Raw genomic sequence first — 17,261 nt, 5'->3', positions numbered from 1 at the left:
GCTAACAGCAGCGATGAACAACAAAGCTGCTTCTCTGAGGGTTAATGTCGCTTCAGAAAATGATCTGATGGGCTCTGGGAAAGATCACTGTCGTATTAAAGTTGTGCTAAAAGGAGCTACCTTATCGACGAAGCTTTTCCAGCCTAAAATAGCAGCAGGACAGATGTCCACAATGCTGACGTCAGCATCCGCAGTTCACATTTATAATAAAGTTCCATGAATGATCAGCGGTTCACAGGAAAGCTGAACTTTGCACCAATCTGATGGTTGAATAATTTAAAAAACAGATTAAAAACAGTAAATATCTTTGCTGTTGAGCTCAGGTGTCTGTAATTTAGCTGCAAAGTGTTTTTGAATTGGAAATGTTATCAATGTATGGTTTTCGATTAAAATGCTATTAGTTTATTACAGGTCCTGTAATAAATTGGTTTTATTTCGGGGTATCGGGACGGACTGACCCTCTCTCTGTTCTCAGGCCTTCTCCCACCCGGTGTCGGCCAACCGGCCCCACCCGGTGGACCGTCTGGCCCAGGAGGTGCAGCAGCTCCGGGACCAGCTGGCCCAGCTCTCCCCCCGCGCTGCTCCCGACACTCTCACCGTGACCCCTGACCCCCGGCGACCCGACACCAACCTGAACCAGAGCGCCAACAACAGCACCTTCCTTTACTCGGCGCTCCGGCCCAAATCCACCCCCCCGCCTACCTCCACCAACCAGCACACCTCCAGGGGCCCGCCCTCCGCCTCGGCGCCGCCACCCAGGCCCACCAGGGACGGCCCCAAACACTCCTTCCTGTTCGGACACTCGGCGGTAGCAGAAACGCGGTCGGACCCTCGCTACCATCCGCCGCCCGGCGCCACCAAGCTGCCTAAAAGCAACGGCTCGTCGCTCACTTCCTGAGATCCAGGAGCCTGTGAAACCAGTATGAGACCCATGTGGTCCCGTTACGTGTGACAAACGGGCCTGGAAGGAGAACTCTGCTCTGTGCTGTACAGACACACATCCGTTTTCTACTTTTTCTTTCAAATGAAATCAGACTCAACAGACATGCAAAAAAAGACCCAGAAATGAAGCCGAGGAACAGCCGGCGGTTTATCTTCAAAGTGACTCGGTTCTGTTCCCACACTGCTTACATGAACTGGGAGGCTGCTGGACTGGACCGGACCGGACCTGTTCAGTACAGTCAACCTCTACGCTGTGTGATTACTCAATATGCAAACAGATTTGTTCCTGTCGACGGTTTCTGAAAGCCCCCGGTGCTTCAACCTCTGGCTTCAATGAGGAATTTAGGACATGAGATCTATTTTTGGTCTCGTATCCCTCCGCCGCTGCAGCGACGGGACCTACTTTCACTCCACAGTATTAAATGTGTCTGCAGGCAGAGCTCGGATCGTCTCACAGCCAGAAGAGTCCGATTTAGCTTCTCTCGTCGCATCATGTTGTAGAAATCTGCCTCCAGGACTTTTTCGTTTTTCTAAAACTGAAGTCTGAATTTTTATATTTAAATTTCGTCCTTTATCTATCATTTTCCACAATTCATCTTGATCACTTTACTGCTATTTTTTTTTTGTAAGTATTTTCTGGTTTTGAGTTCCAGCCTGGTTCATTCTAGGCTTCATACATCTACATTACCACCTACATAATCAGCTGCCTCGCTCATCCAGATAAAACCAGATGATTGCACAAGTATTTGGAGGCAAATCTTGTAAAATTGTCTGGAAAATTATGGAATTTCATACTGAAAGATGTTGGTGATATAGTTCTGAGTGTTAATTAGCAATTCTAGATGTTTCATGTGGAAAGGAGTAATTTCTGATCAGGTTAGTGTTTTTCTTATAAGAGGCCAGTATTGGGAGCAAAGGGAAGCTTTGTTTACATTTTAATTTTTCTGTTTGTTTCAATTTGAAGTCGGAAACGTTCCACCAATAATTAAAAAAAAAGTTTCTTAATTTGAAAGCGGGATAACAGCCATCAGTCCTGATCTCCTGCCGGACGGTACCTCAGTTAATTACTGTAAATATTCATCAACACAAAAGCACTCAGCTTGCCAACCTGTTTGTCTTCCCTAGAAACGCGTCGCTCCCGTCATGGAAAGTTTCACCCCTGCTGCTCTGTTTTCATCTGTTATTTAAAGTTTTTGGTACGGACGTTGTTAAAAATTTGCCAGATGTAAATATTATTTTTGGGGGTTTTTTTGTACCAGCATGTTTTGCTTGTGATGAACAAAGCGTTTCTCATTTCTGCTCATGAAAACATGAATCTCCCCGAATAAACACGTTGTCGTACACAGGCTCACGAACTTTATTTTTTAACAAAATAAATACGTACAAAATGATCTGGAACACTTTAAAGTAGCATGGCGCCTTTACAGTAAAATCAGGATTAAAAACCGACACGCAGGATAAAACCGCTTTAAGAGTTCATGTGCAAATGAAAAAGGTGAATACTGACAGTAAACATCCACTTCAGCTCATGTGACGTCTCCAGGAACGACTCGCGAGGCGTTTCGTTGAACACTTTGGGATGAAATGAACGCCTTCTTCCACTTTTATCGTGCTGAACTCTCCACCCGTCTCTGGAAAAGCATCCTGGTACTTGCCGAGCATTCTCATTCGATTCAGCAGGTTACCGTAAAAAAACAAGCAAGACAGACGACATAATGTGGAATGACCGACTTTAGTCCGAAGTGAGCTTAATGGCAGAGGCAGTGCATTCAGAGCTGAGGAAATCTGAAGTCCAGCATGTGAGGAAAGACTTTCACCCCCACCGACTCCCGGTGCACGGCTCCTGCAGGATCCCGCAGGGCCCGTAGAAGTACCCAGAGGAGGACGGGGCCAGGCTGCCCAGCTGCCGGATGGACTTGCACATTGGGCAGGGGTACTCGGACAGACCCTCAATGTCCTCAAAGGCCATGTTGACGATCTGGTCGCAGCAGGGGCTGCAGTAGAGGTGTCCGCACGAGAGGCGCTTGAGCCGCACCTCGTAGGTGATGCAGCACTGACAGTGCGGCAGGTCGGGCCCCAGCGACAGGGAGCCGGTCAGGGAGCTGCTCTCCAAGCTGCCAGCCTGGCTGGAGCTGAGCTTAGCGGGAGACCTGGGGGGAGACGGGAGAGACGGGGTTAACGCTCATTCATGGAGTCCCTCAGGGATGTGTCCTCAGTCCCATAACGATCTCACTTCGAATGGCCTGCTGATATAAATGATCAACAGTTAAAGTTTAATTCAGCTGTTTTCTCAGAACATAAGAATCGGCTTTTTGAAGGTTATTATGGACTGTTATTTAAAATATTTTTTGTTTTAAAGTCTTGAGGTTATAGGTCTGAATAACCCAGTTACCATCACTTAACCTACAGCTGTGATCCTAAAATTTCCTCCTTGTGACGCTTTCAGAGCTGGTTTATTCCAGCTGAGAGTCAATGTGAGGTAAAATGTTTTCAGTTATCAACAGATTACGAAAATCAATGTGTGCCTGGAAGTCATTCAGCTGGAAGCGAGATGAAATCTTACCTTATGGTTTCCGGCTCATTCTGGGTCATTTTCAGGATTTTATTATGTGTTTTAAAGGTATTAAATGGCTATGCAGTGGATAAAAGTATCATAAAAACCTCACAAAAGCTTGATTCCCAAACCCATCTATACATTTGTTTTGTTCCTTTACCCTGACTGACTGAATGAATGATGACCTCTTTGTTTTCCCAACTTTGTTGCAACATTCTTTCATTCTATTTTTCCACAAAATCTTTAGACAAAATATTATTTTGTTCCCTTAGCCATTATTAACCTGGGTTATGTGGGGTTCCTCCAGGCTCTGTTATCGGACCGCTATTATTCTACATCAAGAAGAAACTCTGATCCCCCAGCCAATCAAAGCTCTTAACACATATTGTCTATTAAATAAAACAAATAAGTGGTTCATAACGTCAAATTTGTCTTCAACAATGGGAGCGCTCTCCTAATCTTACCATGCGACCACTTGTGTTTTGCCATCTTGATGCGTTAAATTTATTTTAATGACATTCTGTAATTTTTACAATAATTGCATTGTAGATTGTTTTGTTTTCTGTTTATATTTGACCAAATGTGTAGAGTTAAGTTCACTTTAACTTTGCTGAGTTTTTATAACCTTTTGTTTCTTTTCAGCAAAACAAATTTTAAATTGATCCAATAAAAACAGCCAGTAGGAAAATTCTGCAGCAATGTTGATTAATATAAAAAACAAAGCTTCATATCATCTGTTTATCATTTTAATGTCTCAGGTAACTAAATGGAAAAATTTTGCACAGATTCCCCAAAGCTGTTGTCACACAGCTTCACGTTTCTGTGCTTCAGTCCTTTAGGGTCATAATATCCAGGATGAGTCGCTGACGTCTCAGACGTACGACTTTAAGGACATTACTAGAGGTAAATTAGGAAATATTTTACAGATGGTCACATATCATCCTTTAAGTAACGGCTGCATTCATCTACAGAGACGGGAGTTTTCTGCAGCAGTTCACCTGCTGATGTCGCCTCATCACTGATACCAAACATCTGTTAATGTTTGAGACGACGAGGCAGAAACTGCTGAGCAGAACCAGATTTTCCATCTCAGTTTCCCAGAATAACAGGTTCACTTGATGTTAGCACAAAGGTAACTCTGGGAGCAAATGTGTTCCTGCATTTTCAATAGATATCAGATGTTCTGATTGATCAAAAATTGATTTTTGAAGCATAACTTTAAGGTGGGCTGCTGAAACGACTACGATACCTTTTAATTTCTTGATACAAATGTAGAGTTATTAGAAGATTTCTGGTGGAGAACTGATTCCCTGCTTTAAAACAGAATAAATCCATTTGGACGATGAGGTGTGTGGTAAATTTTATTAATCACCAACAGAATCCTTGAAGCGAGCTGAACGCGTCTTCTCTCGTATTTAAATTCCTCTAACATTTTGGTCGATGTCGTCTTATATAAAAGGACGTTGAATCATAGAATCAGCCTGCAGGAGAGAAAACCTAACTGGTCAGACCTGAAATGAGCCCAGTCTGGGTGGAGTTAAAGGCAGATTGCACAACCGTGAACAGACTGTTGACAGTTCTGTGCGTTTAGGTGTGGAACTGGATGTTTCTGTGCGTTTCATCCATGAAGGGCTGCAGCAACAACCTGTTAGAAACAACACCTGAACATTCTGGGTCATTGTTTCTGTGCAGGATTAAGGCTAAATGTGAATATTTCTGGCTGGATTTCTGCATGATGCAGACCGTAATTTAAGATTTGATTGAATTTAGAGGCAGAAAGTGGCTCCATGATGCAGAGCTGGAGAAAATGAGAGCATCCTCTGACTTAGGAAACCTGTTGTCACTGCAGCTGAGAAGCGGGGGCCATATTTCCTCTAAGTGTTTAAGAAGTGAATCATTGTGCACGTCCTGTACTGACATTTAAATGATTCAATGGTTATTTTTAAGCAGTGAAATATGGTCATTTAAAGCTCTATGCATGTGGTGGACAGAGTTACGCAATAAAGGATTATCTTAAAATGACGGAACAAGTGGCTGAATATCCATATATGGGAATAAAAATATGAGCGAGCACTTTGGAAGCGACCAGAAACTGGTTTTTGTTTTTGCTTTTTTTTTTAGCTGCAAACGCCACCAGCTGCAGCCAGCTGATGGTTCCGGCCATTTCAGCCCGAATCCAAAGGAAGAATCAGGTGGATTACTGATGATGATGATGATGATGGGTAGGGATCTCACCGGGATGAAGAGGAGTCTTTGAAGCAGTCGAAGCTGAGCGCAGTGAGGATCCTCCACAGCAGATCCATGCCGGTTGCTCTCATGGTAACATCCAGGATCCAGCGAGCTGCTTTCCGACGAGCGTCATGTTGGACAAAAACAGCGCCGAGCCTCTTTAAAGGAGGACGCACGGCGGCGGAGCCCCACCTCCCCCCGTCCTGAGGAGGAAACGACCCGATCCGCCCCCCCGAACCCCCCTCCCCTTCCTAATGTTTCCGCTGAGAGGGATGAAGAGGATGTGCGCTCATCTTCATCATCATCTGCTGGTATTTCAGGAGAGGAACACAAAGCGTCGCTTTCTTTCTCGACCTCTCTGGCGCCTCTCAACACTTTTCTTCTGGCGTCTTCTTCCTCCTCCTCCTCCTCTTCCTCCTGCTCCTCCTCTTCCTCAGCAACAGCAGGGGGAGGAGGCGAAACTGAGGTGCTTCAGCTGCATCACGCGTCTCTTTTACCAATGAGCTCAAAGAGCAGCAGGAAGCCCATAAAATACACAAAGACCCTCATGTGCCTTTTTTTTTTTTTTTACTTAATAATTTTAGACTCATTTTTCACAGCTGCGCACATTTTAGCCAAACCATTTTTTTTCTTCAACTAAAACTGATCCCGGCTCTATAGTGTAATATATTACAATGAAATTGAATCTAAAAATTCCTAAAAATAAATAAATAAAATAAGAAAAGAAAAGAAGACAAGAAGCTTATTGGGATGAATAAATAAACATCCATCTGAGTGAACTTAAAAAGAGAACAAATAAACAAACAATATTCATTTTAATTTTTTTGGTTAAAATGTACACTGATCCTTTAAATTAATTAAAGTGCAATTGATTAAATATTTATTTAAAACTCCAGTTTATTTACTTTTGCTAAATTATTATCGGATAATTTAAGTGGAGAGAAAATTGCGTAACATTTTTAACTATAGTTATTAATATTCAGAACATGAATAAAGTGTCGGATAAGATGTGAATTAAATGGGGATTAAAATTAAAAGAGTAAGAGGAGAAAGATTCAATCTGAGCCCGAACAGACTCCAGCCAATTATTAGCGCTTTCTCTAATCTGACCACTAGATGGCGACAAACTCAAAGTAAATTTAAAGCGAGTTAGTTTCTCAAACGTTTCTTCTTCTCTGTGTCGGAGCAGAAAACCTCCGACTCGCTGCGCAGCGGAGCTGGGCCTGATTGTGTTACTTTGTACAGGAAATTAAAGTGAGCCTCAGAGAGACACGATGGTGAGCTAAACAGGAAGCCGCTGTAACACAGAGAATCACTGCATGGAAATAAACCAGAGCAATGAAACTTCACAGAACCCGGATGCTGATAATTAATCACCAACCTGTAGATGTGCTGTAAGTAATTGTTTGTTCTGTTTTACAATTATTTACCTGTAAAGAAAAAATAAATAAATTCAACTAAAATGGCCATTTGCTTTTGTTCATTTCCACCATCAGCAGCCTGCAGAGTTCTGCTAACTACAGAAATAACTTGCATAGACACAAAATAGGCTAAAAGATCTGAAAAAGCAACGGCATGAAGCTCAGAGGTCAAAGTTCAACAAGAGGAAAAAACAGCAACGAAACCCAAATCCAAGCAGAATCTTCTGATCAAAGCCTTCAGCAGTTCTTCTCTGTTTGGATCATCTCCATTGATTGTTACTGATCAAACTGTCTGTAATGAGCAGGAGAACCAGAACCACCAACCCGAGTTCTGATCAGACTGGCTGAGGTTACTGGTGTGGAACTGACTAAAGAGGCTTTTGGTGACATTTACATCTTGTGTTGTTTGCAGTGTTATAAGAGTTTCTTTGGTCATTATGGTCCACTGACTTCAGGCTGGACAGTTAGAAAACCAAAATGTGTTTTCTACATGTTCTGCATTCTTATGCGTTTTTCTGTCAACATATTTTTGTAGATGTTTGTTTGGTTGACAAAGGCAAAAAATAAAAATGTTGATTACCTCCTTAAGATAGAGACATAACACCAGTTTTAAAGTCCCTCCTCTGGCTCCCTGTAGCTCAGAGAATAGACTTTAAAATACTGATGTTAGTTTATAAATCTCTGAACGGTTTAGCACCACAATACATTAAAGATCTGTTATTACTGTACCAACCGTCTGGACCCCTCAGGTCTTCTGGTTCTGCTCTGCATCCCCAGAACCAGAACCAGACGAGGAGAAGCAGCATTCAGTTTCTATGCACCACAAATTTGGAACAAACTTCCAGAAAACTGTAAAACAGCTGAAACACTGAGTGCTTTTAAATCTCAACTTAAAACCACCTGGTTAGAGTTGCTTATGGCTAAATTAGGGTTAGAGTGCAGGTTTTGATGTCTTCCATGTTTTTATGTCTTTAATATTTTTAATTTCTTTTTCTTTCTTTTTGACGTTTCAATGATGTAATGCTTTTATTGTTTTTTTTTATTTTATTTTTTTTAATCTCTCTCTCTTTCTCACTGATTATTTCTGTTTTTATTTTAATTATGTAAAGCACTTTGAAATGCCTTGCTGCTGAAATGTGCTATACAAATAAAATTTGATTGATTGTTTGATTATTGCCCAGATTTTCCAAAGTGAGATGTGCATTTTCAATAAAGGCAAAAGAAGCAATAAAAACATAAAAGAAAAAAAAGTAAGTGTAAATTTCTGGTGTAGTATTGATTTTATTTTTACATTCATATTAAGAACGTAATAAAACATAAATAAATAAATCTGGGATATTTTTATTCATTTTTATTTGTATTACGGATGTAAATAAACAAATTAGATATTATTTTTGTCCATTTTACAAACAGTTTAGTCACAAAAAACCTATGAAAAAAATCTATTGTGATTTTGCTGCAGTTATCGATTCACTGAGACATCAGTGGATAGTCAGGGATGAAGATCTGGCTCCTCTTCATCTCCTCCTCATGAAACGAACAGGTTTCCGTTTTCCTTTCATCTCTAACGGAGCCAATTACAGGCACGAGCCCAGGCACGTGCCAGGGGAGCCTCGCTGAGATTGCATCACCAAACATTTGCAGCTGAAGCCCGGAGTCTCTTCATTTGTCTGAATAAGAAGATCTGGACTCTTTAGTGGTTGAGCAACCAGGCCGGGAGAGAAAAGAAGCGTCTTCACACATCCGGCCGCTCTGCTCGGTTCTGGTTCTGGTTTGTCGCTGAAACGAGCAGGAGGAGAGGAGGGTGTGTGTGTGTGTGTGTGTGTGTGTGTGTGTGTGTGTGTGTGTGTGTGTGTGTGTGTGTGTGTGTGTGTGTAGGTGTGTGTGTGTGTGTGTGTGTGTGTGTCCATGCAGGAAGGATGCTGTGTAGTAGAAAGGGAAGCGGGCGGGAGGGGGAGGAGTGAGCGGTCTCTACGTCAGGAGCCATCACAGGAGCCTCTCTCTGCTGAAGGATCCGGGTGACTCCCTGCGCCGATATCAGCCCAGTCGCCCTAAAATGCGCTGACCTCCTCATCCCAAAGGTAAGATTATTTAATCCAGCATCTCCCCTCCCCCCTCCACTTTCCCCCTCCGGATTTTCTTGCTCTGCGTCCGTTTATAATCGGTTCTGTGATCATTTCACAGCCAAGATTCCTGACAGCCTCCTGATAAAAATGGTTCTTCGATGACCCTAAAGCCCTTAAATGATTATAATTGATAATAATAAATGGTAAATGAAGCTGGAAATCGGTTTGAAATGTGTTTGTGGGGGCATTTTGCTGCCTGTTCTGTTCTGGTTCCTGCAGAGAACAAACATCTTCTCACAGATGACATTATGTTCTGTTTAGCGGTTTTAAGCAGCGCTAACCCGCAGCTCCAGGTTTCTAAACCATGTCTGCTAATTAGCGCTGGTTTCGGCTCCGGTGCCCTTGCCTCTCTCCTCTCCGCCTCGTTTCTAGATTCCGCCTCGTTTCTCCTTCCTCTCAGATGAAATCCCCACAGCCTGCCTGGTTATCTGGGGTTTTATCTGCTGTGAATCGTGAAGGAGGTTGTAAATGTGCACCCTTGGTGTCCTGCGTCGTGCGCAAAAATGACCTTGTGGAAACCCGGCGGGGAGGATAAGATGGAGAACGAGTGATGAGCAGTTTTTCTTTTTTTTTTCCGGTGTTGTTTCGGGTCTTTCTGTTTGCTCTGCTCGGATCCTGCTCTGCAGACCTGCTCTGGTTTGCTCATGGTGTGAGGCAGAGTGCATCCTCAGAGCTGCTGGCTGATTAATTCATGCTCCACCGTCACCATGAGATGCATTTTACAACTCTGCATGTGTGATGTGTTGCGTCCCTGCGTGGCAGCCATCCTGCAGCTCAGTCGGCCTGTGGGATGAGACGCTGCATGCAGCGACCCGTCACCAAGCAGGACGCGGGACTGAAAACGGGTTTTATTCTGACTCGGGAAGCAGATTAAAGAGCTCCAGCCCAGTTGGTTTGTTTTCAGTTCATGCATTCATTTGGTCCCCTCCTGGTCCGTTGAACAGTTTGGGTGTTTCCCCTCATGCTCTCACAGGAGATTTGTTTTTATTTCTCACTGAGCCGCCATCGCAGAATTCAGCGTCGATTTTCAGCAACATGGAAAACTGAACACTAAAAAAAAAAACTGAAATAAAAAAAGTCGGCCCATTTGGATGGACCGTCTCGTCACTCATGTCCAGAAAAGATCCTAAAGGTCAGAGGTCAGAGTGGTGGGAATGAAAGACTTGCTGTTTTACTAGGACACTCAGATCAGGACATTTTGTCTGTCCTGCGGTAAAATACAGAGCCAATTTAGTGTCAACATATAGGACCAATATATGGCCAATACAGGACCAATATATGGCCAATACAGGACCAATACAGGACCAATATATGGCCAATACAGGACCAATATATGGCCAATACAGGACCAATACAGGACCAATATATGGCCAATACAGGACCAATATATGGCCAATACAGGACCAATACAGGACCAATATATGGCCAATACAGGACCAATACAGGACCAATACAAGACCAATACAGAACCAATACAGGACCAATATATGGCCAATACAGGACCAATACAGGACCAATACAGGACCAATACAGAACCAATACAGGACCAATATATGGCCAATACAGGACCAATAAAGAACCAATATATGGCCAATACAGGACCAATACAGGACCAATACAGGACCAATACAGAACCAATACAGGACCAATACAGGACCAATACAGAACCAATATATGGCCAATACAGGACCAATAAAGAACCAATATATGGCCAATACAGGACCAATACAGGACCAATATATGGCCAATACAGGACCAATAAAGAACCAATACAGGACCAATATATGGCCAATACAGGACCAATACAGAACCAATACAGGACCAATATATGGCCAATACAGGACCAATAAAGAACCAATACAGGACCAATATATGGCCAATACAGGACCAATAAAGAACCAATACAGGGCCAATGTATGGCCAATACAGGACCAATACAGGACCAATATATGGCCAATACAGGACCAATAAAGAACCAATACATGACCAATATATGGCCAATACAGGACCAATATATGGCCAATACAGGACCAATAAAGAACAAATACAGGGCCAATGTATGGCCAATACAGGACCAATAAAGAACCAATACAGGGCCAATGTATGGCCAATACAGGACCAATAAAGAACCAATACAGGACCAATAAAGAACCAATACAGGACCAATGTATGGCCAATACAGGACCAATAAAGAACCAATACAGGACCAATAAAGAACCAATACAGGACCAATATATGGCCAATCCAACCTGGCATTGATGCAGAGCGTCTAATGAACTCAGCCTGTTTGTCTTTGTGCTCTGGAAGGAAACTGGAGTTAAAAACTAATGTTGCAGCTGCTGCAGCTTCTGGATTTTCTTTTTTATTGAATCATTTAGTCTCCAGGTTTGTTCATAATAATTCTGATAAAGAAGTGAACTGAGCTGGATGAGGATCTGCTGTGTGAAGCTGACTTCTCACCAGATTCCTCCTGTCAGGCTGTTTGGACTCTTTGCTTCTTTTCTCCCTGTATTAATTACTTATTTTCATGTTTTTTCTTTTATCTGTGTTTATTTCCTCTGCTAGTTCAGTTATGCTTATTTTAATTTAGTTATCCTTGTTCTGTTTTACTCAGCTTAGTGTGCCTTTTATTTATTGTTTGTGTTTAGTTAATAATTTCTCTTGGATTCATTTTTCTCCAGTTTTTTGCTCCTCCCTTGTGTTTCTCTCTCTCTCCCTCCTCAGTCTTTGGTTTCGTCTCACAGCTGCAGCCTGTTACCAGTCAGCCACTGGTTGTCCAGCAATCAGCTCACCAGCATTTAAGCTCCTCATAGCTGCATTTCCATTACAAATGTGTGCAAAACGTTGTCTATATTCTGATCATATCAAAAAAACAACTTAATTTTGCAGTTGCTGTTTCCATTAAATAAGAAATGAAATTAAAATCACACATGAATGAACTTGTTCACAAACTTGAGGCCACATCCGTCCCACCGTAGTTTTTTTATGTGACCTGCTGGTCGTTTGCTTAAATATTATTTTATCTGCTTATTGCCAAATTACATCAGTCAGTTCCTCCAACTGTTTGCAATTCTGTGATCATGGAAATTAACATAAAATCATGAGATACTTGCACTTTTTTGCGGTAATGTATAATTTCAATTTCATTATAAGTTTTTTCTCAAAAATGGCCGAAAACACTGGGTTCAAGTTGAGCTGACTTCCATCTCCAGGTGGAAGTATCTCTCTGTTGTACAGCTCTGTCATGTTATCATCCATGATCGATACGGCGAGTAAGAAAAAGTCCCATTTACCCTCATATATAAATATACAAATGATTCTTGCAAATATTTCTAATTTTAGTCCCACAAAATCAATGATTTTAACTGTGGAAAATTTGTTAATGTGTTTTATCAATACTTTCTGGCACAACTGGCCCTTTGAGAAAATTCCTAATCTTGATATGGAACGAAATGAAGATGAGTTTTCCACCCAGAAACGAGCAGCTCCAGTTCAGATCCATCCTTCTGTTCTGTCGGCTCCGGTTTTCTCTGGACTTTGTTCACATTGAAGCTGTTAGTTTTGGTGGATGTTGTGAGAAGAACTTGATTTTTGCCAAAATCCATTAAACTGAGCTTGTTCTGATTTTCTTTCTTATTCTACACATGTTTAAAAAACCCAAACAACCCAGATTTAAGCTAATTTAATGATCAGTGTTGACTCCGTGGCCCCTGGCTCGGCCTGCAGCACAGTATTTGCATTGACAATGAGCAGCAGCTGCAGCATCTCTGTTTGCTGTTCCTATTTTCTTCCTGCTGCCCCGCTGATTGGGCCGCGCTCCCGTCTGTCCTCAGAGATTATCCCGTCACGTTCCAGCTCGCCTCTCCGAGTCGGATACAGTAGCAGAACATCTTAAAACACGGTGGAGCGCGGCTACGCTCAGCCATCAGCGCCGCTCTGTGAACATCAAGGTGGCTTTTACGGATCGAAGCGCCTCGTTTGTGCTTGTGGAGACATCTGTTTGGACCTCACACCCGCCATGTCTCTGCTCTGCTGCAAGGCAGAGGAATAATCAATGGCCTTTTTCTGTCAGCTGCAGATGAACGAGGGTTGGAGCAGCAATTAGAGTGGAGCGCACCATAAATAACTCGCAGTGCATCTTATTTCTGCCAGAGGTGACTTCATGCTGTCCTCTGGTTCAGGATGGCAGGAGGATGTTTGATGAAACATCAGGGTGTCCGAATTGCTGATTCAAAAGTTCTCACAGGCCAAGAAAATAAAACTAAAACTAAAATAAAGCAAATAAAGCAGTCCAGTTTTTTGTTTTTGTAGGAAAGAGGCTTTATTGATCATAGATCCAAAAGGATTTTGCCTAATTTTTATACACTTCTTTAGGACACCAGTCACATAAATAAGTGTGTTTGTAAGTGACTGTATTTTTACATTTACTGGTATTTATTGATGCTTTCATTCAACAATCCATCGTCAGTCCCGACCATAAGGCCAGTTTTGGGAAGTTTTAAACGCCATTAATTGGAATTTATGGTGACAACGATAAATCATAATCCTTATGACAAGAAATTAATCATGATAAATGATAAGTGATACAATAAATGCCCTGCTGCAGGTTTTGGGTCACTTTCTTTCAAAATGTTTGCTACATTTACTAAATTTTAATACATTTAATAAAAGCTGAATTTGGTGCAGCTTTTCAGTTAAAACCTCTGGACAGACGTGGTTCTAGTTATTAAAGCTTGGTTATTAAAAGATGAATACTTTGTGCTAAGCTTAACTGTTTCCATGTTTATAATAATTTGACCCTGATTTAAGAATAAAAAGGTCAGTAGATAAACATTTTCAGTATTTTGGTACTGAATTATAAATCTGCTCGTGTGAACTTGTTCTTTCTTCTGAATGAACATGATGCAAACAGAACGATGAGCAGAGCTGGAATCGCACGACCATGAAAACGACGCTGCGCTCGTTGCTCTGAGCGCCGGACTGCAGACTGCGTGCTGATATCTGCAGCATGAGTTTGGCTTTCACAGGTTTTATAATCACCTTTTTCAATCCCTGCGGGAGGTTTCTGACTGTCACGAAGAGTTTAGTCTTTCTGTTGCAGGAGTTGAAGCTCAGTCTGTTTCTTTAGGCTAAACTACAAACTCAGCTAGCGAGGTTTGTGGAGGCAGATTGAGCTGCTGATCTCTCCAAGCTAAATTTGGTTCTGGTTTGGTCGAGTACTTTGAATTGACTTTGGGTTAAAACAGCAGAGAGCAGCAGCTCAGGTGGGAGAAATAATAGTTACTCTTTCTGGAGGAGGCTTAGAGGAGACCAAAACGGAGGTCTGCACATTACCGTGAACATGCTGTTAGCTTGGGTTGCTAGGTGACAGGCTGGGGTTGCTAGATGATGGAGCAGTACCTGCTGATTTGTGATGTTACATTCTGGAGGTTTTGAAATGGCTCATTTTTCAGACACCAAAAAACATTAATTTATTACCAAAACTGGCTGGATGTTTTGTTTTCTTTCTCTTTTTTTAACAGTCGGGTTGTTTTTAGAATCAGTAGAAACCCAAATGGAAGTACAAAAATGGGCAGATTGTGAATTTGCACTTAATTAAATCTTTGAAAAGTCACAAAAAAACTTCCAGTAGAATTTCTGCAGAAGTTGTCTCGACTGTGACTTGACTAGAGGGGCTTTTTGTTGGCTTAAAAGAAGGTGGAGCGGTTGAAGAGGTGTAAGTGCTTGTGCTGCTCATTGCAGTTGTGCATGGAGGACACGTTAGGTGTAAACATCTGCAGCAGGAGGTGTCCTCATTAACTGCTGAGTGGATCCAGAGATCTGACGATGTCTGCATCCGTGGCCGTCCTGCTTTCAACAGCTTTCAGTTCCAGTTCCTCTCCTGCTGGAAATTGGTGTAAAAATGCTTCATTATTGAAATGCATCTCTGCCTTTTGTGATGTATTGGTTCTCAGCAGAATGATAGATAAACAATTAGCTGCACTACAGTTCCAAAGCTTGTGGAGACATTTCTCTATTAGTGGAAGCTAATGGGCCTGAATGAGAACATGACAAATGCAGTCCATTTATCCCTCACAATGTTTACATGCTTCCCTCAGCTTGGCTCCGTCTGACTGCCGTTCAGCCCGTTTAGCAGAGACCAAAGCCAAAATGGATGCAGGGGCCTGACGTCACGCTGTTTGACATGGTGTTGCTATCCGACCTGGTGCCACCGTGGATGCAGAGCCTCCCAGAGGAGACCTGCGTGTTGAGGCTGAGCTCTGGCCTGGTTGAGCTGAAAACAGCCAATGGTCGCCGGCGTGTGTGCAGCTCTGGGTTGGACGTGATGCAGCTGGAAGAGCTGTGTGACTTTGTGCAGATGAGGGAGTGTGAACTGGAGCGCGGCTGCTTTATTGCAACAATGCATCCGCGCGGGGGGAGGTCCAGTCGATGCTCACACCGCTGTCCCTTTGGCCAGAGAAGAGCCATGAATTATTGAAGGAACGGAAAAAATCGCTCACTCAACATCAGCAGGGGTCGGTTTTTATTTACCAGGCATTATTTGGACTGAAAATAAAGAAATGTTGACTTGTACACTTTTCGCTCACACAATTTGCTGCTCCTTTCTGTCTGAATTGGGTAAAAAGCTTTCGTTCATTCTGCTCCCTGCTCTTGGAAATTACTACAAGAAACTTTGAAGTTGACTGAATAAATCTCATTTGTGTTTTTACATCCAAACTAAAAGTTCTCGAGACAAATTCGATGGCTGTTTTTTTATGGCTTGACCTTTTCCTTTGTGTTGTATTTGTTGGTGCCTCTTGACCAGGACTCCCTTGAAATCGAGGGTTGTATTCTCAATGGGTTAAAATTTTAAAATAAATAAGATATACTTGGTGTTGAGAGACAAGGTGAAGGAAAAAATGTAACAGAAGAAATAACAGACATAAGGAGGAGGCCTGGCATGAAATCGACTTTATTTGTGGTATTTTTAAGTGCTGTGTGCACCCAGCTGCCAAACCTTACACACTTTAACAATTCTTTCCTAACCTGAAGTAATCTAAAAGATGCCCAACTTATATTGAAACATGGTTGGAGCACATCCTGCTCCAATCTAAAGAAATTCAGATGAGAAACAAAAGTCCATCCATCCATGTTGACACTCTTGTCCCTCAGTGGGGTCAGGAGGGTTGTTGGTGCCTATCTCCAGCTAGCGTACCGGGCGAGAGGCGGGGTCACCTGGACAGGTCGCCAGTCTGTCGCAGGGCAACACAGAGACACACAACCACACACACACACACTCACACCTAGGGGCAATTTGGAGAGACCAATTAACCTGACAGTCATGTTTTTGGACTGTGGGAGGAAACCGGAGTACCCGGAGAAAACCAGAAACAAAAGTTACTGACATCATTCAGTCTGGAAAAGGAAACTATTTCTGAGGCTTTTGGACTCCAGAGAACCGCAGTGAGACGTTAAGTGGACAAAACATGGAACAGTGGTGAACCTTCCCAGAAGAGGCTAATCTACCAAAATTATCCCAAGAGCGCATCGACGACTCATCCAGGAGGTCACAAAAGAAGCTAAAACACATTGGCCTAGTCAAATCATGGACTGAAATCTGAGTGAAACGCTGTGGAATGATCTTTATGAGGTTCTTTACATTTTAAAATATGAATTAAAGCAATTCTGCAAAGATATAAAAATGAATGGAAGTTGTTCGGCACAATCAGTTATGAAGTTTAGGAGGAAATTACATTTATGGGTCAGTTTGTGTCGATTATTCACCTTTGAAATTAATAATCTGAAATGTGGATTTGTATTTCTCAGGTTATCTGTGTGCGATATTAAAATTTGTTTGATGATCTGAAACATTTTTTGCATTAGAAAAAAGCTAAAACAGAAGAAATGGGACAGGTGTTGTTGGTTTCAGGTGGGTCTGCTGCTCCGTCCTTCACATTCTGACTCCAACAGAACCAGAATGATGACAAGCAGTAAACATAAAGCTTTAAA

At 42.3% G+C, this 17,261-nt stretch overlaps 3 protein-coding genes across 3 annotated transcripts in view; 2 read left to right on the top strand and 1 right to left on the bottom strand.

Moving 5' to 3' along the window:
• mtmr11 (myotubularin related protein 11) overlaps nt 1–2,283 on the top strand; it is a 34,346-nt gene extending 32,063 nt beyond the window's left edge. Inside the window, exon 17 of the mRNA XM_008430744.3 lies at nt 476–2,283. Within this exon, the coding sequence (XP_008428966.1) occupies nt 476–898 (423 nt within the window). The 3' untranslated portion in view covers nt 899–2,283. The remainder of the gene's footprint in view (nt 1–475) is intronic.
• Nucleotides 2,284–6,138, bottom strand: LOC145555259 (uncharacterized). The gene is made up of 2 exons (XM_081616763.1): nt 5,732–6,138; nt 2,284–3,092 (listed from the first exon to the last, which is right to left on the bottom strand). Exons 1-2 carry the CDS (start codon nt 5,812–5,814, stop codon nt 2,756–2,758), a joined length of 420 nt encoding a protein of 139 aa, XP_081472889.1. The 5' UTR covers nt 5,815–6,138; the 3' UTR covers nt 2,284–2,755.
• A 2,955-nt stretch (nt 6,139–9,093) lies between these two features.
• The window catches only part of sv2a (synaptic vesicle glycoprotein 2A), a 34,248-nt gene continuing 26,080 nt past the window's right edge, over nt 9,094–17,261 (top strand). The window contains exon 1 of the mRNA XM_008430742.3: nt 9,094–9,227. The gene's annotated coding sequence lies outside the window, so the exon portion shown is untranslated. The remainder of the gene's footprint in view (nt 9,228–17,261) is intronic.

The sequence above is a fragment of the Poecilia reticulata genome, chromosome 16, assembly GCF_904066995.2.
Source record: "Poecilia reticulata chromosome 16, P_reticulata-male-v2, whole genome shotgun sequence".
Taxonomy (NCBI): Eukaryota; Metazoa; Chordata; class Actinopteri; order Cyprinodontiformes; family Poeciliidae; genus Poecilia; species Poecilia reticulata.
This window is presented reverse-complemented; position numbering and strand designations above follow the sequence as displayed.